The 27,007-nt window shown below is 45.5% G+C and overlaps 1 protein-coding gene across 5 annotated transcripts in view; it reads left to right on the top strand.

Annotated features, from left to right (window-relative positions):
- The window catches only part of GBF1 (golgi brefeldin A resistant guanine nucleotide exchange factor 1), a 739,811-nt gene that overhangs the window by 691,452 nt on the left and 21,352 nt on the right, over positions 1-27,007 (top strand). For all 5 annotated transcript variants that reach the window (XM_029609015.1, XM_029609018.1, XM_029609019.1 and 2 more), the window contains 3 exons: positions 23,523-23,636; positions 25,342-25,519; positions 26,638-26,772. In XM_029609015.1, the coding sequence (XP_029464875.1) occupies positions 23,523-23,636; positions 25,342-25,519; positions 26,638-26,772 (427 nt within the window). The remainder of the gene's footprint in view (positions 1-23,522; positions 23,637-25,341; positions 25,520-26,637; positions 26,773-27,007) is intronic.

Consider the following 27,007-nt stretch of genomic DNA (forward strand, 5'->3'; position numbering starts at 1 on the left):
TCTGGTAACACCTTCTCCTCCTCCTCAATCCATCTTGACCTCAGCGGATTTTTAGGAGGAGCTGAATCGCAGGGTGTAGTCGGCAGTGCTACGAGCCCTGCAAGGTATTGAGCCGACACCAGTCCCCATACTGGTGTCGGAACCAGCACCTTCTCTGTTGGCGCCCATGCTAGAGCATCTAGATGTCCTGCTGGGTGTACTACCAACACAACCAGTGCCCGGGGGACCATCGGGTCCCCAAAGGCCACTGATGCCCCCCTCCAGAGTGATTCCCATCATGGTGTCCGAGGAGGAGGAAGAGCCAATGCGGCTGCTGGCACTGTCAGGGTTGTTGATCCTGCGCCTGACATTCCCTAGTTCAGTACCCAGGCCTTCGGGGACCTCTGTGCCATTGATGCCCTCTGTGCCCATACCGAGAGGTGTAGGCAAGGACCTTCTTGCCAGGGCTCTAAGCAGTCCTTGTATCGCCAGAGGAAGTATTACCCTCCTGCCTCACGGTGCGCACGCATCACACCAACTCCCAGGGCCGCTTCTGGCAGGCATCAGCAGAGCCCTGCTATGGGGTTTTGACTGGTGGCGAGGGAGCATAAACCACACCACCGTACCCTTGACATCTTGCCTTCCAGTAGGAGGCAGTCTGCATCTCTTTGCGGATCGCTGGCCCCCGGTTACCTCGGACCAGTGGGTCCTTTCCATCATTCGCCAAGAATATCAGCTGAACTTCAGGGACGTCCCTTCAGACTCTCCCCTTGTCCATCTTGGGGCCTATCCCCTCATCAGTAGATACTCTTAACAGAACACTCCACCTTCGAATGGCCAGAGCAGTCGAACCCATTTCACTGTGCCAGCGGGGTCGAGGAATCTTCTCAGTATTTCCTGATACCAAAGAGAACGGGGGCTCAGCCTTATTCTAGACCTGAAAGCTTTGAACAAATTCCTTCAAAAAGAAAAGTTTAAGAAGGTTTCTTTGGGCACCCTGATCCCACTCCTGCAAAGAGGAGGTTGGCTTTGCTCCCTCGATCTGAAAGATGCCTACACCCACATTGAGACCTTTCCTGGTCACCGAAACTATTTTCGATTTACCGTGAGTAAAGGACACTTCCAGTACAGAGTGTTACCGTTCGGCCTTGCGTCTGCCCCCACGGGTCTTCTCCAAGGGCATGGCAGTAGTGGGAATGCACCTCCGCCTTCAGGGATTTCATGTTTTTCCCTACTTGGATGACTGGCCAGTCAAAAGCGCCACCCAGGAGGGGGCGCTTCGCTTTCTGAAGCTGACCATTCAGGTGCTACAGTCTCTCAGGTTTGTCATCAATTACCCAACGTCCCACCTCAGCACGTCACCACAGCTGGCCTTCATCGGGGCCCATCTAGACACGCCACTGGCCAGAGTGTTCCAAGGCCGCGATCGGGCGCTTGCCCTGTCATCGCTTGTGAGTTTGATCTGCCGCAGCCAAGAGGTCTCTGCATGCCTTTTGCTTCAGCTTCTTGGCCACTTGGCTACTTCGGCCCACATTGCCCCCCCTAGCATGCTTGTGCATGCACAGGATGCAATGGACTTTGCAGTCACAGTGGCAGCAGGCCGCCGAGGACTTCAATGCATGCATCTGCATTATGCAGCCTCTTCAGATCTCCCTGTCTTGGGAAGATTTTTCCAATCTGGAGCAGAGGGTTCCTTTCCAGACTCCTTCGTCTCAGGTTGTACTTGCCACAGACATATCAACTCTGGGTTGGAGTGTGCATGTGTACAACCTCCATAAGCAAGGTCAATGGACAACTCAGGAATCTCTGTTCCAGATCAACTTCCTGGAGCTGTGAGTGATCTACTACGCTCTTTGGGCATTCCAGGATCACTTGGGCAACCATGCGGTCCTCATCCTAATGTGTTACATCAACAAACAGAGAGGCACTGAGTCGTTCCTCCTTTGTCAGGAGGCAGTGCAGATTTGGTCCTGGGCTCTGAAACAAGGCATGCTCCTATAAGCCATGTACCTGGCCGAGACAGAGAATGTGGTACCTGTCTGGGACAGAGAATGTGGTGGTGGATCGCCTGAGTTGGGCGTTCCAGCCATACGAGTGGTCCCTGAATCCAGTAGTGGTGGATCGCTTCTTCCACCTGTGGGAGACCCCGGACGTGGAACTCTTTGTCTCCCCTTGTAACTGCAAAGTGAGCCACTTCTATTTCCTGTTCACATCAGATGGAACACCAGGCTTGGATGCCTTTGCCCACCATTGGGGTAAAGGCCTTCTGTACACGTATCCTCCGCCTCCACTGGTGATGAAGACTATCTTGAAGCTCAATCAGGACAAGGGGACCATGATTCTAGTGGCACCTTTTGGCCGAGGCAGGTCTGGTTCCCACTACTGAAGGACCTGTCAGTCAGAGAACCAATCAGTCTGGGGACCTCCTTGACCTAACTCAGGATCAGGGCATGCTATGCCATCCGAACCTCAGTGCATTAGCCTTGACAGCCTGGTTGTTGAGAGGCTAGTTTTGCAACCCCTGGGCCTCTCTGTCATTATGAGGTAGATTTTAAAAACATACACGCGCGCGTACTTTTGTTCGCGCACCAGGTGCAAACAAAAGTACGCTGGATTTTATAAGATACGCGCGTAGCCGCGTGTATCTTATAAAATCCGAGGTCGGCGCGCACAAGGGGGTGCACATTTGTGCAACTTGCGTGCGCCGAGCCCTGCGCGCGCTGCCCGTTCCCTCCGAGGCCGCTCTGAAATCGGAGCGGCCTCGGAGGGAACTTTCTTTCTACGCCCCCCCGCACCTCCCTTCTCTTCCCCTACCTAATCCACCCCCCCCCCCCCGGCCCTATCTAGACCCCCCCCTACCTTTATCGGAGAAGTTACTACTGCCTCCGGGCAGTAGTAACTTACGCGCGCCGGCGCGGCAGGCCCCGACACAGGCCACTGTGTCAGGGCACTTGGCCACGCCCCCGGACCGCCCACACGCCCCGGACATGCCCCCGACTGCCCCTTTTTGCAAGCCCCGGGACTTACGCACATCCCGGGGCTTGCGCGCGCCGCCGAGCCTATGCAAAATAGGATTGGCGCGCACAGGGGGGGTTTGGGGTAGGTTTTCGGGGGGGTACGCACGTATCTTACGTGCATACCCCTTTGAAAATCTACCCCTATGTCTCAGGTACTGGTAACTTCCAGGAAGCCTTTCACTAGAAAGTCTTACAGTGTGTAGTGCAAGAGGTTTTCCATCTGGTGTGCAGGTCACGGCTTGGACCCATTTGCCTGTTCTACTCCAAAGTTGCTTGACTATTTGTGGCACCTTTTGGAGGCTGGCTTGAAGACCAACTCAGTCAGGGTACACCTGAATGACATCAGTGCTTACCACCAGGGAGTTAGCAGTACGCCCATTTCTGTGCACCCTGTAATTGGACGGTTTATGCGAGGTTTGCTTCAGCTGAAGCATCCTTTGTGGTCTCCCGTTGTATTGTGGGACCTCAATGTTGTATTAGCTCAGCTTATGTGTAATTCTTTCAAGCCTCTGCGCTCCTGGGTTCTGAGGTACTTGACCTGGAAAGTTCTTTTCCTGGTTGCAATCACTTCAGCACGCAGAGTTAGTGAGCTTCAGGTGTTGGTGACGTATCCACCGTACACAAAATTCTTCCACGATAGGTTGGTCCTGCGAAGTCACCCCAAGTTCCTGCCTAAGGTGGTGACTGATTTTCATCTCTATCAGTCAATAAGAACATATATGCTATTTATTCTGTTTTGAAGTTTTTGTACGCTACGGGTTGTATATGTTCCTTGTTTTTAAATTTTTTAAATTTTCAAATGTTCCTTGTATCGCTCCCACGCGACGGTTCCGTTGTACTGTAAACCGGTGTGATCTGTATATCATACAGGAATGTCGGTATATAAGAATTTAAAATAAATAAATAAATAAACATAAGAAATTGCTATGCTGGGACAGACCAAGAGTCCATCAAGCCCAGCATCCTGTTTCCAACAGAGGCCAAACCAGGCCACAAGAACCTGGCAATTACCCAAACACTAAGAAGATCCCATGCTACTGATGCAATTAATAGTGGCTATTCCCTAAGTAAACTTGATTAATAGCCGTTATGGACTTCTCCTCCAAGAACTTATCCAAACCTTTTTTGAACCCAGCTACACTGACTGCACTAACCACATCCTCTGGCAACAAATTCCAGAGCTTTATTGTATGTTGAGTGAAAAAGAATTTTCTCCGATTAGTCTTAAATATGCTACTTGCTAACTTCATGGAATGGCCCCTAGTTCTTCTATTATTTGAAAGTGTAAATAACCGAGTCACATCTACTCGTTCAAGACCTCTCATGATCTTAAAGACCTCTATCATTTCCCCCCTCAGCCGTCTCTTCTCCAAGCTGAACAGCCCTAACCTCTTCAGCCTTTCCTCATAGGGGAGCTGTTCCATCCCCTTTATCATTTTATTTGCCCCTTCTCCATCACTATATCTTTTTTGAGATGCGGCGACCAGAATTGTACACAGTATTCAAGGTGCGGTCTCAACATGGAGCGATATAGAGGCATTATGACATTTTCCGTTCTATTAACCATTCCCTTCCTAATAATTCCTAACATTCTATTTGCTTTTTTGACTCCTGCAGCACACTGAGCCGACAATTTTAAAGTATTATCCACTATGTCGCCTAGATCTTTTTCCTGGGTGGTAGCTCCTAATATGGAACCTAACATCGTGTAACTACAGCAACAGTTATTTTTCCCTATATGCAACACCTTGCACTTGTCCACATTAAATTTCATCTGCCATTTGAATGCCCAATCTTCCAGTCTTGCAAGGTCCTCCTGTAATGTATCACAGTCTGCTTGTGATTTAACTACTCTGAATAATTTTGTATCATCCGCAAATTTGATAACCTCACTCATCGTATTCCTTTCCAGATCATTTATATAAATATTGAAAAGTACCAGTCCAAGTACAGATCCCTGAAGCACTCCACTGTTTACCCTTTTCCACTGAGAAAATTGACTATTTAATCCTACTCTCTGTTTCCTGTCTTTTAACCAGCTTGTAATCCACGAAAGGACATCGCCTCCTATCCCATGAATTTTTAGTTTTCGTAGAAGCCTCTCATGAGGGACTTTGTCAAAAGCCTTCTGAAAATCCAAATATACTACATCTACCGGTTCCCCTTTGTCCACATGTTTATTAACCCCTTCAAAAAAATGAAGCAGATTTGTTAGGCAAGACTTCCCTTGGGTAAATCCATGTTGACTATGTTCCATTAAATCATGTCTTTCTATATGCTTTACAATTTTGTTCTTTAGAATAGTTTCCACTATTTTTCCCGGCACTGAAGTCAGGCTCACTGGTCTATAGTTACCCGGATCGCCCCTGGAGCCTTTTTTAAATATTGGGGTTACATTGGCCACCCTCCAGTCTTCAGGTACAATGGATGATTTTAATGATAGGTTACAAATTTTAACTAATAGATCAGAAATTTCATTTTTGAGTTCCTTCGGTATCCTAGGATGCATACCATCCGGTCCAGGCGATTTGCTACTCTTTTTAGTTTGTCAATCTGGCCTACTACATCTTCCAGGTTCACAGTGATTTTGTTCAGTTTGTCTGACTCATCACCGCTGAAAAACATCTCTGGAACTGGTATCCCCCCAACATCCTCATTAGTAAACATGGAAGCAAAGAATTCATTTAGTCTTTCTGCAATGGCCTTATCTTCCCTAAGAGCCCCTTTAACCCCTCGGTCATCTAATGGTCCAACCGACTCCCTCACAGGTTTCTTGTTTTGGTTATATTTTAAAAAGTTTTTATTATGAGTTTTTGCCTCTATGGCCAACTTCATTTCAAATTCTCTCTTTGCTTGTCTTATCATTGTTTACACTTAACTTGACAATGCTTATGTTTTGTCCTATTTTCTTCAGATGGATCCTTCTTCCAATTTTTGAATGATGCTTTTTTGGCTATAATAGCCTCTTTCATCTCACCTTTTAATCATGACGGTAATCGTTTTGCCTTCCTTCCACCTTTTTTAATGCGTGGAATACATGTGGACTGCGCCTCTAGGATTGTATTTTTAAACAATGTCCTAGCCTGTTGAACACTTTTAATGTTAAGAACATAAGAAAATGCCATACTGGGTCAGACCAGGGGTCCATCAAGCCCAGCATCCTGTTTCCAACAGTGGCCAATCCAGGCCATAAGAACCTGGCAAGTACCCAAAAGCTAAGTCCATTCCATGTTACCATTGCTAATGGCAGTGGCTATTCTCTAAGTGAACCTAATAGCAGGTAATGGACTTCTCCTCCAAGAACTTATCCAATCCTTTTTTAAACACAGATATACTAACTTCACTAACCACATCCTCTGGCAACAAATTCCAGAGTTTAATTGTGCGTTGAGTAAAAAAGAACTTTCTCCGATTCGTTTTAAATGTTCCCCATGCTAACTTCATGGAGTGCCCCCTAGTCTTTCTACTATCTGAAAGAGTAAATAACCGATTCACAACTACCCGTTCTAGACCTCTCATGATTTTAAACATCTCTATCATATCCCCCCTCAGCCGTCTCTTCTCCAAGCTGAAAAGTCCTAACCTCTTTAGTCTTTCCTCATAGGGGAGCTGTTCCATTCCCCTTATCATTTTGGTAGCCCTTCTCTGTACCTTCTCCATCGCAATTATATCTTTTTTGAGATGCGGCGACCAGAATTGTACACAGTATTCAAGGTGCGGTCTCACCTTTGCAGCTGCACCTTTCAGATTTTTTCTAACAATTTCCTCATTTTATCAAAGTTTCCCTTTTGAAAGTTTAGTGTTAGAGCTGAAGATTTTATTGTACCCCTTCCAGTTATTAGTTTAAATTTGATCGTTATGATGACTGTTGTCAATGGCCCCACCACCGTTACCTCTCTCACCAAATCCTGCGTTCCACTAAGAATTAAATCTAAAATAGCTCCCTCTCTTGGTTCCTGAACCAATTGCTCCATGAAGCAATCATTTATTACATCCAGGAACTTTGTCTCTAGCAATGATTCTGCCCACCTTCTTTCCGAGGCCTCATTCACATCAGGGCGTACGGACTCTATCTTGAGCTCATAGTGGCCCACCGGAAATCCATGCAGCTCTTCATATCTTTTGATGAGAGTAGATTGGGAGTTGCAATGACCAAGCAAACTCTGTCAAACTGGCTGGCAGATTGTACTTCCTTCTGCTATGCGCAGACGGGTCTTCAGCTTGGAAGCTGTGTCAAGGCGCCCTCTGTGAGAGCCATGGCGGCTTCGATAGCTCACTTGCGAGCGGTTCCCATTGTCAAACTCTGCAAGGCTGCAACATGGAGTTCTCACCACATGTTCGCTGCTCACTACTCTTTGGACAGGGATGGCCAACATGACAATAGCTTCAGCCAATCCAACCTTTGAAATCTCTTTCAGCTGTAAACCCAGTGCTCCCTGCCTAGGGCCCTTTGTTCGGGTTAAGGCTGTCTCCTTCTGTTGCCAACAGCAATGTGGTTTCTTGTGCCCATTGGCACCCAGTTTGGGGTCTGTTGGTCATTGTTTCCAGGAGCAGCCTTTAGTTGGTATTCACCCACTTGTGAGGACTACCATCCTGCTTGTCCTACAAGAAAGCAAAGTTGCTTACCTGTAACAGGTGTTCTCTTAGGATAGCAGGATGTTAGTCCTGAGGAAACCCACCCACCGCCCCGCCCGGGTTTTTCGTACTTCTCTGTTACGAGACTGAAGAGGGTCCCCACGTGGATGCGCAGATAGTGGCAATCTGGGCATGCTCAGTGTGCCAGTCAAACTTTCTAGAAACTTTGACAAAAGTTTTCTGTGCTGGGTGCTGATGATGTCACCCACATGTGAAGATTAACATCCTGCTGTCCTAGGAGAACACCTGTTAAAGGTAAGCAGCTTTGCTTTATCCATCTTTGTTAGACAAAAGTTATTGGAACACTGGAGAGCAGTATTTAGCAAAAAACATATGTTTCTAGGGCGTCCCTGTTCCTCGGACCTTAGCACTGCGATGCAACAAATCCAGATTTGGATCTCCTCTCTATCAAGGCCATGGAAATCTGCCAGATTGGAAAGATCTTCCCACCAAGACAAGGAGATCTGAAGAGGTGCAGAATGCATCTTGGAGAATTTGCCCCTTCAGCACTTGGGCTGACAAGGTTACCCTGAACCATTTGGGGATGGGAAGGCAGTTTGTAGCAGAAACTGCTAATGGGAGAAAAATGAGGAATACAAGAAAAAAATAAATTGTCTAAAATAAAAGGAGTGAAAAGATATTTCTTGGGATCCATCTGAACTGGCCTTTACTGGGTGGCTCTAGGACTTGGGCTCTATTCCTGGTTCAGCTCTTATGCTCCCCAATCTGATCAAGATTGCAAATTCTGTGGAGCAGGGGCCAGATTTAAGATTTTGGCAGTGCCCCTTTGAAATGCAGCTAGTATATGACCCTAAAGTAAGCAGAAGCAGGATCCACTTTGCCTTGGATATTTGGCACCTTCAAAATCTGGCACCCTAGGCAGTTGCCTATTCCTAAATCCAGGCCTGCTGTGGAGGCAGCGTTCAGCGCCCCTGATGGGAGAGGTACAATGGAAACACCTAGTGGCTAGATTTAGGTCCTGTGATTTCAGGGTTCTGGAAGGAGCCCCTGTGCATGGCCCCAGCTTATGATACTTGCTGCAGTAACTAGACTGATTAAGATCAGATGGAATATAAAACAGTGTAATGGAAACTCATGGTGTCAAATCCCAGCCCTGATTCTGAGTGAGCTGGAAACCCAAAGGAGCAAGAGGAAACTTCCCATAAGCTTTCATTAAGAACTCCCTGGGGAGGGGGTTCCCCATTTTAGCCTTCTCTTCACTCATGTATAGCCTAGCCATCAGGGCCGGTGCAAGGGGATTGGGTGCCCTAGGCATCTTCAGCCTTGCGCCGCCCCCAGCCGCAGCCCGACTCCTCCTCCCCCCCACAAAAGAAAACTTACAAAATATCTGGTGGTCCAGGTGGGGACCCGGGCGCGATCTGCCACTCCCAAGGTCTCGGCTGCCACTAACCAAAATGGCGCCGGTGGCTTTTAGCCCCTACCATGTGACAGGGGCTACCGGTGCCATTGGTTGGCCCCTGTCACATGGTAGGGGCTAAAGGCCACCGGCACCATTTTGCTTAGTGGAAGCAGAGGCCCCGGGAGCGGCAGATCACTCCCGGGCCCTCCGCTGGACCACAAGGGGGGCATCGTGAGGGTGGCTCGGTGAGGCGGGGGCTGGCAGAATTTTGAAAGGGCACTTTTTGCCCTTTCAAATTTTGCCGCCTGCCGTGGCGCCCCTTAAATCGTGGCACCCTAGGCACAGGCCTAGCTCGCCTAGTGGTTTCTCCGGCCCTGCTAGCCATTGAGCAGAGGCCACAGACTGCAACTCCCTCTGGAAACCAGTACACATGCACGCAAAGTCTGACTAGTCTGTTGCCAGGGTCTGTGGGAATGCTGCCACCTTAGCATCCTCAGCTTTGGTTGGCCCGAGGATTAGAAGCCAGGCTTGGGAATTGAATGCAGGTCTCCCTCATGGCTGCACACAGTGCTGCCACTGAGCCATCAGACCTCTTTCAATAGAGAATATATAAGTGAAACAAGACTTATGTAAGAAAGGCAGAGATATCAACAGTAACTAAATAAGAAGTCTACCAAAATAGTTTGATGCAATGTTTGAAGCAGATTTCATACACAGCTTTTTTATGGGTCATTTTAGAGCTTGTGATTTCTTAATGCTTGCATCACAAGTTTTCTGAGTTTTTGTATAACATATTTTGGAAAACACTTTCACTGTTTGAAAGCCAAGACCTCTAATTCTACTTCAGGCAAAATTGAACATTTTTTTTTTAACAGCTAGCTGCATGCTCCATGGATAGATTAATGATCTCATCCAGTTCCAAAAAAAGCCTAACTGAAAACTAGTAGAAAATGTTTCATTTCTTCGTAGATAAATGCATTCTGCAAGTCAAGTGAAATAATTTGTAATATTTTATGAAAATGAATTTATGGGGAATTAGTGAAGGCAGTTCATAAATATTACTTTTGCTCTTTGTATTTATTTACTTAATTTATATATTGCATAATCAGTACACACTATAAAAGCGGTTTACAATAAAACAGTCACAAACAGAAAAAATAACAAGCTAGTGCCTTGCTGCTACCTAACCACAGTACTACAGATTTCCAGTGAAACTTACTGAATGATCCAGCCCCCAAATACCTTCCCTGGTAATAACGTACTAGTATAGACACAACCCCGCACTACACCTTACGAGTTCAGAGTTTCTATCTTCCAGAAAATAGATGCACTTTAATTTTTGGAACTTTACATAATTAATTTCTATTGTCACATGAGTAGGCAAATCATTCCACAATTTTCATGCAGCTGACACACATGCCTGCCTCACATAATGAAGCAGCAAAACTAATCTTGCTGCACTGTTCTGTAACAACTGAAGACTTCAAAGAAACAAACCAGTACATTACCATACTGCAGGGCACTCAAGACCAAAGGAGACATCACCATTTTTACAGCATTTGGATCTAAATATGCTTTCAGGTACCACACCAATTTTAACTTCAAATACTCTCCTTGCCACTGTGCCTACAAAATTTCCATGGAAAAACTTGTATCTAACAAAGCACCCAAATTCTTTACCGCAGGACTAGTCAAGTAAGTCAGTGGAGTGTCAAAACTCTTCCAACCTCCAAGATCTCTATCTTAGCCTTATTCATTACCATCTTATTATTTAACAACCAAGATGAAATCACAGACAAACAATAGTTCAGAGACATGGTTCACGGATTCTCATGATTGGGATATGGCCATACCGGGCTTTAACTTGTTAAGGAAAGACAGAAAAGGGGGAGGAGTTGCTTTTTATATAAAAAACAATATTAAAGCAACTGAACTACAAGGAATGTGGGGTAGAGAAGAAGCATTATAGGCCGTCCTAAAAAAAAAAGATGATGGTACATACATTTTTACTGGAGTGGTTTACAAGTCTCCAACTCAAACGGAAGAACTAGACAGATTTCGTTGACATCCACAAGGTGGAAAAGAAGGGAGAAGTGTTGATTGTTGGTGATTTTAATCTGCCCGACGTAGACTGGAGAATCCCTTCTGTGGAATATAACAAGTAGAGAGATGATGGATGCTCTGCAAGGGACTCTGTTCAAACAAATGGTAATGGAACCCACGAGGGAGGGAGTTATACTTAGTGCTCAGTAACAGGGATAATGTCTTTAATGTCTGGGTGGGTGCCCACCTCGGCACCAATGATCATCAAACAGTATGGTTTGACATTGCACATAGGATACGGAGAAGTCACATGAAGACCCGAATTTTAAATTTAAAAAATATGGACTTTGTTGAAATGGGAAAGTACCTGGAGGTAGAACTAGAAGACTGGGAGAAAATGAGAGAGGTGGAGCATCAGTGGGCCAAACTAAAGGAGCAATTACAAAGGCAACAAATTTATATGTTAGAAAAGTAAACAAAAGCAAGAGAAAAAAGAAACCTATCTGTTTCTCAAAGGAGGTGGCTGAAAAAATAAAAGCAAAAAGAACAGCATTCAAGAAATATAAAGGATCCCAAAAAGAGGAACACAAGGAAGAATATCTGGTGAAACTGAGGGAGACGAAGAAAGTAATCAAGAAAGCAAATAGTCAGGTGGAAGAAAATTGCCAAAGAGGTAAAGTGAGGTGATAAAACATTTTTCAGATACATCAGAGAAAGGTCCGAAATTGTATAGTGAAATTGAAAGGTGAAAAGGATCAATATGTGGAGAGAGACGAAGAAATGGTGGAAATATTAAACAAATGTTTCAGTGTTCACTAAAGAAGACCCTGGAGAATGACTGTTGCTAGTTAACAAGATAGTGGATGGGGATGGAGTAGACAAAACTCTGTTTACAGAAGAGAATGTATGGGAAGAGCTAGGAAAACTGAAAGTGAATGAAGCCATGGGGCCTGATGAGGTTCATCTCAGGATACTGAGGGAGCTCAGATATGTGCTGGCTGGTCCACTGTATAACCTGTTCAATAGATCCCTGGGAACGAGAGTAGTGCAGAGGGATTGGAGAAGAGCAATGGTGGTCCAGCTTCTCAAGAGTGGAAGCAGAGAAGAGACTGGAAACTACAGGCCAGTTAGCCTCACCTTAGTGGCAGGAAAAGTAATGGAGAGACTGCTGAAGAAAAGAATAGTGAACTATCTACAGTCAGGAGGATTGCTGGACCCGAGGCAGCATGAATTCACCAGGGGAAGATCCTGTCAGACAAATTTGATTGATTTTTTTGATTGGGTGACTAACGAATTGGATCAAGGAAGAGAGTGCAATGTGATCTACTTGGATTTCAGCAAAGCTTTGGAAACAGTCCCACATAGGAGGCTTGTGAATAAAATGAGAAGCTTGGGAGTGAGTGCGTGCCAAGGTGGTGGCATGGATTACAAACGGGTTGACAGAAGACAGCATGTGATGGTAAATGGAACCTACTTTGAAGAGAGAATGGTGTTAAGCAGAGTGCCACAAGGATTGGTGTTGGGACCGGTCCTGTTCAATATCATTGTGATTGACATTGCGGAAGGGATAAAAGGTAAAGTTTGTTTTTTTGCTGATGATACTAAGATCTGCAACAGAGTGGACATGCCGGAAGGAGAGGAGAGAATGAGATGTAATTTAAGGAAGCTTGAACAGTGGTCAAAGATATTGCAGCTGGGATTCAATGCCAAGAAGTGCAGAATCATGTATCTAGGGTATGGTAATCCACTAGAGCTGTATGTGATTTGGGGGGGGGGGGGGTGAAGGGCTGTTGTGCACAGATCAAGAGAGGGACCTTGGGGTGAAAGTGTCTAGCGATCTAAAGACGGCGAAATAATGTGACAAGGCGATAGCTAAAGCCAGAAGAATGCTCGGCTGCAAAGAGAGAGGAATAATTTGTAAGAAAAAGGAGTTGATAATTCCTTTGTACAGGTCCTTAGTAAAGCCTCACCTGGAGTATTGTGTTCAGTTCTGGCGACCATATCTCAAAAGGGATAGAGACAGGATGGAGGTGTGGTCCAAAGAAGGGCGACAAAAATGACTCCATCAAATGACTTATGAGGAGAGGTTATAGGACCTAAATATGTATACCCTGGAGGAAAGAAGGTGCAGGGGTGATTTGATACAGACATTCAAATACCTGAAAGGTTTTAATGATGCACAATCGACAACCTTCTCGGTTGGAAAGAAATCAGTAGAACTAGGGGTCACGAAATGAAACTCCAGAGAAAGACGATTCAGAACCAACGTCAGGAAATATTTCTTCATGGAGAGTGTAGTGGATGCCTGGAATGCCCTTCTGGAGGAGGTGGTGAAGACAAAACTGGTGAAAGGCAATATTGACTGGGTAAATGTAACATCAGGACTTGCTAGAGACATAAAGTTCCTGGATGTAATAAATGATTGCTTCATGGAGCAATTGGTTCAGGAACCAACAAGAGAGGGAGCTATTTTAGATTTAATTCTTAGTGGAACGCAAGATTTGGTGAGAGAAGTAACGGTGGTGGGGCCACTAGGCAACAGTGATCATAACATGATCAAATTTAAACTAATAACTGGAAGGGGGACAATAAGTAAATCTGCAGCTCTAACACTAAATTTTAAAAAGGGAAACTTTGATAAAATGAGAAAAATTGAAAAAAACTGAAAGGTGCAGCTGCAAAGGTTAAAAGTGTTCAACAGGCATGGACATTGTTTAAAAATACAATCCTAGAGGCTCAGTCCATATGTATTCCGCGCATTAAGAAAGGTGGCAGGAAGGCAAAACAATTACCGTCATGGTTAAAAGGTGAGGTGAAAGAGGCTATTTTAGCCAAAAAAAATCCTTCAAAAATTGGAAGAAGGATCCATCTGAAGAAAATAGGATAAAACATAAGCATTGTCAAGCTAAGTGTAAAACATTGATAAGACAGGCGAAGAGAGAATTTGAAATGAAATTGGCCATAGAGGCAAAAACTCATAATAAAAACTTTTTAAAATATATCCAAAGCAAGAAACCTGTGAGGGAGTCGGTTGGACCATTAGATGACAGAGGGGTTAAAGGGGCTCTTAGGGAAGATAAGGCCATTGCAGAAAGACTAAATGAATTCTTTGCCTCTGTGTTTACTAATGAGGATGTTGGGGAGATACCAGTTCCGGAGATGGTTTTCAGGGGTGATGAGTCAGAAGAACTGAACGAAATCACTGTGAACCTGGAAGATATAGTAGGCCAGATTGACAAACTAAAGAGTAGCAAGTCACCTGGTCCTGATGGTATGCATCCTAGGGTACTGAAGGAATTAAAAAATGAAATTTCTGATCTATTAGTTAAAATTTGTAACCTATCATTAAAATCATCCATTGTACCTGAAGACTGGAGGGTGGCCAATGTAACCCCAATATTTAAAAAAGGCTCCAGGGGCGATCCGGGTAACTATAGACCAGTGAGCCTGACTTCAGTGCCGGGAAAAATAGTGGAAACTATTCTAAAGAACAAAATTGTAAAGCATATAGAAAAACATGATTTAATGGAACATAGTCAACGGATTTACCCAAGGGAAGTCTTATTATTATTTATTATTATTTATTTATTTATTTAATTTTATATACCGGCAACCATTTGCACATCGTGCCGGTTTACAGATAACTTATAACAAGGATATATATAGGCAAAGCCTTTACAAGGAACATAGTGTAACCTAAAACATAGTAACAGATCAATAACTAGATAAATAGGGGAGGGAGGGGAGGGGGTGATCGAGACAAAGGAGGGGGCAGGGGGGGTGAAGACGGAAACGTGAGGAGAAAATATGTACAAGGAAACAATGAACAAGTCTTGCCTAACAAATCTGCTTCATTTTTTTGAAGGGGTTAATAAACATGTGGACAAAGGGGAACCGGTAGATGTAGTATATTTGGATTTTCAGAAGGCGTTTGACAAAGTCCCTCATGAGAGGCTTCTACGAAAACTAAAAAGTCATGGGATAGGAGGCGATGTCCTTTCGTGGATTACAAGCTGGTTAAAAGACAGGAAACAGAGTAGGATTAAATGGTCAATTTTCTAAGTGGAAAAGGGTAAACAGTGGAGTACCTCAGGGATCTGTACTTGGACCGGTGCTTTTCAATATATATATAAATGATCTGGAAAGGAATACGACGAGTGAGGTTATCAAATTTGCAGATGATACAAAATTATTCAGAGTAGTTAAATCACAAGCAGACTGTGATACATTACAGGAGGACCTTGCAAGACTTGAAGATTGGGCATTCAAATGGCAGATGAAATTTAATGTGGACAAGTCAAGGTGTTACATATAGGGAAAAATAACCATTGCTGTAGTTACACATTGTTAGGTTCCATATTAGGAGCTACTACCCAGGAAAAAGATCTAGGCATCATAGTGGATAATACTTTAAAATCGTCAGCTCAGTGTGCTGCAGCAGTCAAAAATGCAAATACAATGTTAGGAATTATTAGGAAGGGAATGGTCATAATGCCTTTGTATCGCTCCATGGTGAAACCGCACCTTGAATACTATATACAATTCTGGTTGCCACATCTCAAAAAAAGATATAGTTGCGATGGAGAAGGTACAGAGAAGGGGAACCAAAATGATAAAGGGGATGGAACAGCTCCCCTATGAGGACAGGCTGACGAGGTTAGGGCTGTTCAGCTTGGAGAAGAGATGGCTGAGGTGGGATATGATAGAGGCCTTAAGATCATGAAAGGTCTTGAATGAGTAGATGTGAATCGGTTATTTACACTTTCAGATAATAGAAGGACTAGGGAGCATTCCATGAAGTTAGCAAGTAGCACATTTAAGACTAATCAGAGAAAATTCTTTTTCACTCAACACACAATTAAGCTCTGGAATTTGTTGCCAGAGGATGTGGTTAGTGCAGTTAGTGTAGCTGGGTTCAAAAAAGGTTTGGATAAGTTCTTGGAGGAGAAGTCCATTAACTGCTGTTAATCAAGTTTATTTAGGGAATAGCCACTGCTATTAATTGCATCAGTAGCATTGGATCTTCTTAGTGTGTGGGTGATTGCCAGGTTCTTGTGGCCTGGTTTGGCCTCTGTTGGAAATAGGATGCTGGGCTTGATGGACCCTTGGTCTGACCCAGCATGGCAAGTTTTTATGTTCTTATCAGAATACAAGAGAGCATGGGACAAGCACAGAGGATCAGGGAGAGAAAGAGATTATAAAGCAGGATGGTAGCCCTCACACATGGATGACATCATCAGATGGAGCCTGGCATGTAAAGATTATGTCAAAGTTTCTAGAAACTTTGATTGGCACACTGAGTATGCCCAGCATGCCACTATCTACGTGTCCACGCGGGGACCCTTTTCAGTCTGTTCTTTTCCATAGAGCTGTTGTCTCGCGGTTGTGAAGCTTGTGATTTTTCTTTTGGAAAACTACATTCCATGGTTGTTTTTAGACTTTTCCTGTGTCAGCTCCCACTTCAACTTCTTCCTGGCTTTAGTTAAGTTCTTCATTCGATGCGGTCAATTTGCAGTTGCGGAGTCCTCCAGGATCCACCAATCGTTGACCGCTCGCCAACCATTTTTTGGTCATGGCATCGTTGAGTTTTCGTCGGTGCCCTCGGACTTTGTCCCTCACGGATCCGCACGATGTGTGTATCTTATGCCTGGGGGCATCACACGACATTCGGTGGTATCATTTCTGCAACTAGATGGAACCCCCCCAAGGGCCGGCATTCTCGCATGGACAAGATGGAAAAGCTGTTTGCATCAAAGAAGTCTGAGCCCTCGACACTGGCATTGGGGGTATAGACTCCAAACTCTATATCCCTCTCTCCACCAGAGGCCCTCTACCGGGGCCTCTGGTGGAGAGAGGGATCAGAGACCGGCCTTCATTGGTCTCCTCACTTGAAGACTTCTGGATCGTCTCCTTCCTCCTCTGCTCAGGGAAAAGACCGGGATAAGCACCATGGGAAACCCCGGAAACATCGCCACCGGTCTCCGTCCTTACATGGTACCAGGCTCAGGTTGGCACTGGCTTCTGCTATGATGTCTACAAAGCAACCCCGCGGCAAGGAGGCACCCCCCTCCATCAATGCCAGGGGTCTGAGGTATTCCCCACCGATTCCAGTGCCAGGCACCGATCTTCCTTGAGGCTGCGAGGGAGATCTGGCTACGCCGCTTCCTCAGCCCATCCTGTCGGCAGCAGCCTTTTAGGAGGAGCTGGGACATAGCTGTTTGAGCTCTGCAGGGCATCGAACCATCAGAGCCTACGCCTTCCATGTTGGTGCCGCTGCTGGAGCACTTCGATGGTCTTCTCAGCATTCTCCCTACGCAGCTGTTGCCGGTGCCATCGATGCCCCGACGGCACAGTTGCCGCCTCCTCTTGGTTTCATCCCCATCGTGGGTTCTGAGGAGGAGGAAGGCCCTTCGATGCTGAAGACACCGCCGAAGCCTTCGGTTCCGGGTCCTTCAGGGCCCTCTGTGCCATCAGTGCCCTTGGTGCCCAGGCCGCAGGACTTGGGAAAGGCCCTATCACAGACGTCTCCGGGCAGTGATGCCCCTTATGGCCCTTGGGGGGGATGATTCCTCAAGAGTCTTTCTCTGACGACTCCAGTGGCTTTCCCTTGGACCTGTCTGAGGAATGCCGCCAGCCCCCACCTGAGGACTTGACCTTTGCTGGTTTTGTGCGGGCCATGGCAGAAGCCATTCCCTTTCAGCTTCTGACAGAAGAAGATGCCAGACATAAGAGGCTGGAGGCCCTCCAATTTGTGGACGCCCCAAAGAAGGTGGTGGCTGTTCCCGTCCATAAGATATTAAAGGAGTTGCTCCTTGGAATTTGGAACACCCCATTTCCTTGTCTCTGGTGAATAAGAAGGCCGATGGGGTGTACTTGGTCCAGCACGCAACAGGTTTCGAGAAGCATCAGTTCCCACACCAGTTGGTTGTGGTAGAGTCCGCCCTGAAAAGGGACAAGTGTTCTCACACCCATGCCGCCACTCCTCCAGGGTGGGAACACAGGGCGTTGGGACGGAAGGTTTTTCAGGGCACCATGCTGATTGCCCGTATCGCCTCCCTCCAGCTATATATGACGCATTATTCTCGTAACCTCTGGAAACAGATCCAAGACATGGCCGAGCGCCTGCCCCAACAGCAACAGGATGCTTTCTTGATGGTCGTCCGGCAGGGTCTCAAATGTGGCAAGCATGAAGTGTGTTCCACCTATGATGTCTTTGAGACAGCGGCAAGGGTGGAGGCCATGGGTATTGGTGCCCACAGGATGACCTGACTCTGGGCCTCGGATCTCCGCCTGGAGATGCAGGAAAGGCTCGTGGACCTACCATGTACCAGCGAGAATCTCTTTGATGTCAAGGTGAGGGATGCTGTTGCTCAGTTAAAGTATCATCATGAGACCCTCCAGCATCTCTTGGCCGGTACAATGGACCCACCATCCTCTGCCAAGAGGTCCTCCCAACAGGGTCCAAGGAGATCCTTCTATCACCAGAGGAAATATTATCCTACTGCTTCTCGCACCTGATCGCAGTGGGTGAGCTCTAGACCCCCCAGCCAAGCCCCCACCATAGGGTTTTGACTGCTTGCGAGGGAGTGTAAGCCAGCCGCTCGTACCCTTGATGCAAGACCCTCCAGTCGGAGGTGGGCTACGGTTCTTTGCAGATCATTGGCCCAGCATCACCTCGGGACCAGTGGGTTCTGTCCATCATTCACTGGGGGTACAGGCTGAACTTTCCAGATGTCCTCCGGACTCTTCCCCCCCCCCCCCCCCAATGCCCTTCCTGGGGTTCAATGATGCTTCAGGACATGCTTTTGGAGAAACTCTCCGCCCTCGTAACAGCCAGGGCTATCGAGCCTATTCCACTGAAGCAGCAGGGATGGGGTTCTACTCCCGATATTTCCTGATTCCAAAGAGAACTGGAGGATTCCATCCTATTCTAAACCTGAAAGCCTTGAACAAAATTCTAAGAAGAGAACAGTTCAAGATTGTATCTCTGGGCACCCTGATTCCCCTCCTGCAAAAAGGGGCCTGGCTATGCTCCCTTGATCTAAAAGACACACTCACATCGAGATCTTCCACAGTCTCAAGCAGTATCTATGGTTTGTGGTGAGTGGGCGACTCTTCCAGTACAGGGTGTTGCCATTCGGACTGGCCTCGACCCACACGTCTTTTTACCAAGTATCCAGCATGGTGGGTGCGCACCTCTGCAGGTTGGGCGTGCAGGTGTTTCCCTACCTGGACGATTGGCTGGTCAAGAGCACTACCCAGACGGGAACAGTAAGATCCCTGCACTTGACCATTCAGGTGTTGGACTCCCTGGGGGTTATCATCAGCTTCCCAAAGTCTCATCTCGACTTGTTGCCTCAGTTGGGCTTCATTGGTGCCCTTTTGAACACGGCTCGGGCCAGATCTTTCCTTCCTGGCAATCAGACACTCATGCTGGTGTCCATGGCAGGAGTGGTCCAACGGAGCCAGCATATTTCAGCTCATCACATGTTGTGTCTCCTGGGACACATGGCTGCGACCGTCCATATTACTCCCTTTGCTCGCTTACATATGCACAGAGCTCAATGGGCCTTGCGGTCTGAGTGGCAGCAGGCCACCCAGGACCTCCATGTGCGCATCCGCATTACTCTGTCTCTCCGGGACTCCTTGTCTTGGTGGGGGAGTCTTTCCAATTTGGAGCAGGGGGTACCCTTTCAAAATCCCCCTGCCCAAATTGTACTCATGGATGCGTCCAATCTGGGGTGGAGTGCCCATGTAGAAGGGCTCCGCACCCAAGGCCTGTGGTCCACCCAGAAAAAACAGTGTCAAATCAACTTCCTGGAATTCCGCACGATCAGATATACCCTTTGGGCATTCAGAGATCAGCTAGCCAACAGGGCGGTCCTGATCCAGACTGACAACCAGGTGGCAGTGTGGTACATTAATAAGCAGGGAGATATGAGGTTGTTCCTCCTGTGCCAGGAGGCGGTGCAGATTTGATCGTGGGCTGTGTCCCAGAGTATGGTGCTCCATGTATGTGGCTGGGACGGAGAATGTGGTGGCGGACAGGTTGAGTTGTGCCTTCCAGCTCCATGAGTGGTCCCTAAACCAGACAGTGGCGGATCGGATCTTCTGACTCTGGGGAACCCCGGACGTGGATCTGTTCGCATCCTCCTGCACAAGGCGGATGACAAACCAGCCTCAGACGCCTTTGCCCACCATTTGGGGAAGGGCCTTCTGTACACATATCCTCCGATTCCTCTGGTGACGAAAACTCTCCTGAAACTTCAACAGGATGGGGGGGACTATGATTCTCATAGCCCCTCACTGGCCGAGGCAGATCTGGTTCCCGCTCCTCTGGGATCTCTCCCTCCAGGAACCAATCTGTCTGGAGACTTCCCCAGACCTCATCATGCAGGATTGGGGCAGGCTGCGCCACCCCAGCCTCCAGGCCTTGTCCCTGACAGCTTGGATGTTGAGAGGTTAATTCTGCAGCCCCTTGACCTATGTGAGGAGGTGTCTCAAGTCCTGGTGACTTCCAGGAAACCTTCCACTAGGAAGTCTTATGACCTGAAATGGAGGTGGTTTTCCATGTGGTTTGAGAGACAGTTTGGATCCGTTCTCCTGCTCCACACGGAAACTGCTTGATTACCTCCTGCATCTCTGAGATGCTGGTTTAAAAACCAACTCCATGAGGGTACACCTGAATGCTGTTGGTACCTTCCACCAGGGTGTGGATGGTTTGCCCATCTCTGTGCAGCCCCTGGTGGGACGTTTCATGCGGGTCTGCTTCAGTTGAAGCCCCCCTCTGCAGCCTCCTGCTGGGTCTTGGGACCTCAATGTGGTGTTGGCTCAGGTCATGAGGGCTCCTTTTGAGCCGCTTCGCTCCTGTGACCTCAAGGACCTGACCTAGAAGGTCATGTTTTTGGTAATGATCATTTCAGCACACAGAGTCTGCGAGCTTCAAGCCTTGGTGACTTATCCACTCTATACATTCATGATAGGGTGGATCTGTGCACGCACCCTATGTTCCTGCCTAAGATGGTGACAGATTTCCATCGGAAGCAGTCAAACATCCTGCCCGCCCTTTTACCCAAGCCTCATTCGCACCAGGGCGAGCAGGCTCTGGATGGGTTTGGGTTGCAAGAGAGCCTTAGCCTTCTTCATGGAGCAGACAGCAGGTCATAGGCAGTCCATGCAATTCTTCATCTCTTTTGACAGGAATAGATTGGGAGTTGTTGTTACTAAACAGACTCTGTTGGCGGATTGCATTTTCTTCTGCTACACTCAGGCAGGACTGAGCTTGGAGGCCATGTCGAGGCTCATTCTGTCAGAGCCATGGCAACTTCGGTGGCCCACTTGTGAGTGGTCCCCATGGATGAGATCTGCAAGACTGCAACGAGGAGTTCTCTCCACACTTTTGCCTCTCACTACTGTTTGGACAGGGATGGCCGACATGATAGCAGTTCTGGCCAGTCCATCCTTTGGAATCTCTTTCAGCTGTAGAACCCAAATCTTCCCACCTAGGGCCCGTTGTTCGGGTTCAGGCTGTCTTCCTCTGTTACCAACAGCACCAATGGTGTTGTGCCCGTTGGCACCTGGTTAGGTGTCTGTTGGTCTTATTGTTGTTCTGGAGTGGCCTGTAGCTAAGGGATTCACCCATGTGTGAGGACTACCATCCTGCTTTGTCCTAGGAGAAAGCAGAGTTGCTTACCTGTAACAGGTATTCTCATAGGACAGCAGGATGTTAGCCCTCACAAAACCCAACCGTCACCCCATGGAGTTGGGTTTCTCCTATATTTGTTGTTTTATTTCTTTGTAATTCTATGTTACAAGACTGAAGAGAGACCCCGCATTGACGCTTGGATAGTGGCATGCTGGCCAATGCTCAGTGGTCCAGTCAAAGTTTCTAGTGCAGTGGCAGCATGACGGGTGGTGTAGCGTGAGGTGCAGGTGGCTGGAACACAGGGGGATGTTCAATATGGGGATGTACAATCCATGTGAGGACTAACAGCCTGCTGTCCTAGGAGAACACCTGTTTCAGGTAAGCAACTCTGCTTTAAACACAATCATGTGCCGATATATCTGAAGAAGTTATTGACGACCTATATTTCAAGGTGAGCACTGAGGTTTTCACAGGAGACTTTATTAACTGTTCAGTCAGTGAAGACTGTTAGACTGGTTAGAATAAGGGCAAGTGTTTTATATATATTGCTCGAAAAGTATGGAATTTAATTCTGAGGGAAGCTAGGGTAGAAAAGAACTATAGGCACTTTAGATATTTTGTAAAAATGTATATATTTTTTTAATGGTTCCTCAGATTCTTAATTTGTTTCCATGCAGCTTTGCTGGCTGTCTGGGCATTTCAGCTGTGTTTTGTTTTGCTTGTTGTATGCTATCTTTTTAAACTAATTTTCATAGTTTAAATATTATGTTTTTCATATATTCTTAGTTTTGTGTCTTTAGATTGTACCAAGTCTTGGAACTTAAGGTTTTAATAATTTACAAAGGAGTTTGTAAAGAAATTTCCTTGGTTAAGCAGTTACCCAGGTAAATTTCCCGTGCTAAAAATGTCATTCCTTTCAGGAGGCAAAAGCAAGCAGGCTATTTCACAGGACCCCCTACTTTTTATCTGAGATTTAAAAAAAAAAAAAAAAAAGGGGGCCAGGGGACAAGGCCTGTACTTTAGGGCCCATATTGCTGTGTACCTGATTCTGCTGCTAAAGCAGGTGCAAGGTAGGAGTTGCCTGTGGTCAGCGTTGGCCTTAGCTCATGGGCTGCACGTCCAACAGATGAAACAGATAAGACATGTTTATTTATAGTAACGTAAGCAAGCTGAATGCTGGCTGTATCGTATACTGTTATATTTACTTGTGGGCCAGTGAGACAAGTTAGATTCAGATAACAGTTTTTACATGTCTAGTCAAAATAAAACAGCACATTCAACTGTGGTGGTAAAGAAACAGGTCTTGCCATGATGCGATCATTAAATATTTTTGTATATGTTACTTGTAATCTGCTGAGATTTGTGGATAAACAGAATATAAATTGTATAAATAAAGAAGTTGCATTTGTGTCTTATTTGCTGACTGAATTGTATTTGTATTTTTCTAAGTTTATGTACAGCATCTTGAGTCTCTGGTGAAAATGTGCTTTAAAATCAATTTAAATAAATATTGTACATGATATCACTTAAAGCTGTTAATACTGATGGAGAAAAAAATTCTCCCATTCTTTGATTTCCTCTGTAACCTTTTATCACAGAAATTAAATGTATCCCATTAAGGTATAACTTGTTTGCATAAAATGTCAAAGCTTTAGCTAGCAGACCTTCATGTAGTAGATCCTTCCCCTCTGTCATTGCTGCATCTGGACCTATATCATTCCAAGCATCTCTGTATGCTATTCAGGATGACCATTGCTAGCTGAATAGATGGCTGGCAGCTAACAGAACTGTTGTGGTTCCTCTTGTGAACATTTCTACCTTGCTCTCTTTTCTCTTGTTCTAGGTATTCCTACAGCACCTGTCTCCTCTGCTGTCTCTGACCACATTTGCTGCTTTGTGGCTCACAATCCTCGACTTCATGGACAAGTATATGCATGCTGGTTCCAGTGACTTACTGGTATGGACTGGGGGGGGGAGCCACCAAGAGGAGGTGATATGGTACAGGAGAGTCTAATGGTTGGAATAGTTGGTAGCCAAAATGAAGCAGCCTTATATGTTGTAACAGCCCTAAAGGGAGTGGGATTGTATCTAACCTGAGATTGCCTTCAGGCATCAGATACTCCTGGTTTGCTTGAAGATATTAAATAAAATAAACTAGATTTTAATAGGTTGTTCTAGCAGTGTAATATGCAAAAGGAATATATATATAGTTTAAATATGGTTGAATTTGAAAGTATAATGTGTTCTTTGAACCAAATTAACCATGCAAAATGATGCTACAACATATTAAAATAAAAGCAAACTAATTCAGAGTGATAGCGGTGTAAAATGTAAACTTCACTGGTGCATAAGATAAGTACTCCAGAATTTTATGATCTAAAATAGGCATTATTCAATGACCTATGCATGCTACTGTAAAGGAGGTAATTTTATAGCATGTAAACCTGGTGCAATGATTCGGACTACTCCATTATCACCATTGGGCATCATTAGCCAGATGCTATCATGAAAGTTACTACATTCATTGGTAAGAAGTGGGGATTCCAAATTTATTAGCAAAGTAGGGATGTCTTCCTTCCTCCATGCACCCTCGTGATACTGTATTATGATGTAAAGTCATTGTGTGCACCATGGGCAAGACTGGTACTGGAGTGCTTCTTCCTTTCCCAAACTTCATGAAATGACTATTTCTAGTTCTATGGAAAATAAGCATTATGGAATTTTCATGCAATCCTCTGTAAACTGGTAATGGATAAATCCATTGTCATGTATCAAAGGGTTAAGTTATGAAATCACCAAAAATATAACCGTTAGAAAATGTGTTGGTTTAGTACATGGGTGCCTTGCTGTGGGCTCATTCCTCTTTGAAAGAATAAGAAAGGAAGCCATAAGTACTGCTTTTCAAAGCCTTGTTTGTTTTATAAAACATTGCTCTCCTTTGTAAGCTAGGATTGCAGATCTGTTTGAAGGAGAATGTCACACAGAGCTAGATCTGCACCGGTGCTGTAAATGGAAGGAAGTCATTCCATAATGCAGTGAAGCAGATCCTGCTCCGTGTATCGTACTCCTCTGGGTGAACTGAAAACTCACCCATCGCCTGCAGATTTTTATTAGGAAGATATTCACCCTTGGAGGAGTGGCCCTAGTGGTTTCAGCAGTGGACTAGAACCAGGGATGCCAAGGTTCAAATCCTGCCTCTTCAGCAGACTCCTCACAACTTTGGGCAATTTCCTTCACCCTCCATGACCTCAGGAAACCACCTGGGGCAGGGAATTTACTTACTGTACCTGAATATAACTCACCTTGGATTTGGAATGGCTTGTAATCAAATCTAAAATCCAAATCTTCACAGTGTTTCTGGGGCTCCTTTCCTTTTCTTCTACAAGTAAAGGGAACCTCCCTATAAGTATAATAATTGTATATTAATTCAGTATTTTTCTGTCTGTCTTTTTTACTAATGCAGCAGATACTGAGAAAGTCCTGTCCATAACAGAATATTTTTTCAGTGGATAACAGGAGTCGGAATAATTACAAATTCAGTCCTGTGGTTGGCTTTATTAAAGATGACTTTTAGCAAAATGTGCAGTTTTGTTGAATTCTGTGATCCCTGCCCCTCCAACCTTTTCCTGCCTTGTCCTTTCCATCCCTTGCATGGTATTCAGCTAGAGGCGATCCCCGAGTCCCTGAAGAACATGCTGCTGGTGATGGATACAGCTGGAATTTTCCACAGTGCAGATTCTCACACTGGGTACTCAGACCTCTGGGAGATCACTTGGGAGAGAATAGACTGCTTCCTGCCCCATCTGAGAGAAGAGCTTTTTAAGCAGACTGTTATCCAAGGTAATGTCCCCTCCCCTTCTGTTTCCTTTACAGATATATTTTTCTCCTCTATATAACCATGTTTATCAGCTGGGTTCACTGCTGGTATCACAGTAGCATGTGTTGAAGCTCTGATAACCAAAGCATGAAAATCAATGGGGTAACTGAGTATTGATATATATTTTGAGGAATTGACAATGGGAGGCCTAGCTTGCTTCCCGGGGCTATTTATTTATTTTAAAATCTTATATACTGCAAAATCCAAAAATATATTTTTCAATGCGGTTTACAACATCACATACATAAATATATTAAAAAAAAAACAAAAAACAACAGCACATCGTACAGTTGAAATGGAGTATAGTTTTGGAGTTAATTGGTGGTGCATTCATTTTTGCTAAAGCATCTCATTCAGTACCGAGAGCTGCACACAGTACACCTTAAACGTGACCTGCAGCACCCTCTGTTGTTACACTAAGTGAATCTTCTCATAGCTTTGCAAGTTCATCTCAGGCCTGAATTACTGTCCCTCCCCTATTTCAGTGCAGAGCTGCACACAAGGGCTGTCAATGTACTTCAGTCCTGGTTGTCAAGAACTGATGCTATTGCTGTCTAGGTCCTAAAAACAGCTTGGTCAATGCATGTCAGTTATCGCAGTACTGGTCCCTTGTATATCTCTGCTAATCCACAACAGTCCTGTCCTACAGATTACCTCCTATTCCATTACCAATTGGCTAAAATGTAGGTAAATGTTTTTTCAGTATAGACAACTACCATCAAAGCACTTATTTGAACTCAGATTTCCATAGCCACAAGATTTAATCTGCTAAATTACTGAACCTGTAGCTTCTTTCCTAACACTTGTGATGTCAGTAAACTCTGTCCTGTAGTTCCACTATCTCTGACATTTGTCTCTTGCGACAGTGTTACTATCCCATGTGACTTAATATCTTTTTGCACAGGAATAGCAGTTGTCTTCAGGGCTGGAAGGCCAGTGAGGAAAGTGAGGAAAGGCCAGTGAGGAAACTCATGTGTGACTACTTTTCTTTTTTTTTTTTTTTTGAGGAGAAAACATGGAGTGAGAATAGTAAAAGCAGACAGCTTAATGCCTCTCTCTCTCTCTCTCTCTCTCTCTCCAGAACCAGCCCTTAGTATGCCTACAGAATCTCATTCTCAGAAGCCAGCAGCACCTTCACTCCTGACTGCTCCAGCAGAACCAAAGACAGCCACCCAGCCCTTGTCATTAGACAGACCTATGGAGTCTGGCATCAATGGTGAGACTTCACAGTGTTGGCAGGGATGGGGGGTCTCTGTCAGATTCTCACTATCTCCTTACACACACTGAGCCATGCATTCTCAAGTTTCTGGAATCTCTAGTTTTCACAATCATAGCAGACTGAGTCAAGCAGTGATTGTAACAGAAGAATTGTCTGTCATTCTTAACTGTCACTGTGATGTTTTCCATTGGATAGGGCTGCCTTTCTGCTGTCTATAGTCATGTTTGAGAGC

Source organism: Rhinatrema bivittatum, chromosome 7 (genome assembly GCF_901001135.1).
Source record: "Rhinatrema bivittatum chromosome 7, aRhiBiv1.1, whole genome shotgun sequence".
In the NCBI taxonomy this organism is placed as follows: Eukaryota; Metazoa; Chordata; class Amphibia; order Gymnophiona; family Rhinatrematidae; genus Rhinatrema; species Rhinatrema bivittatum.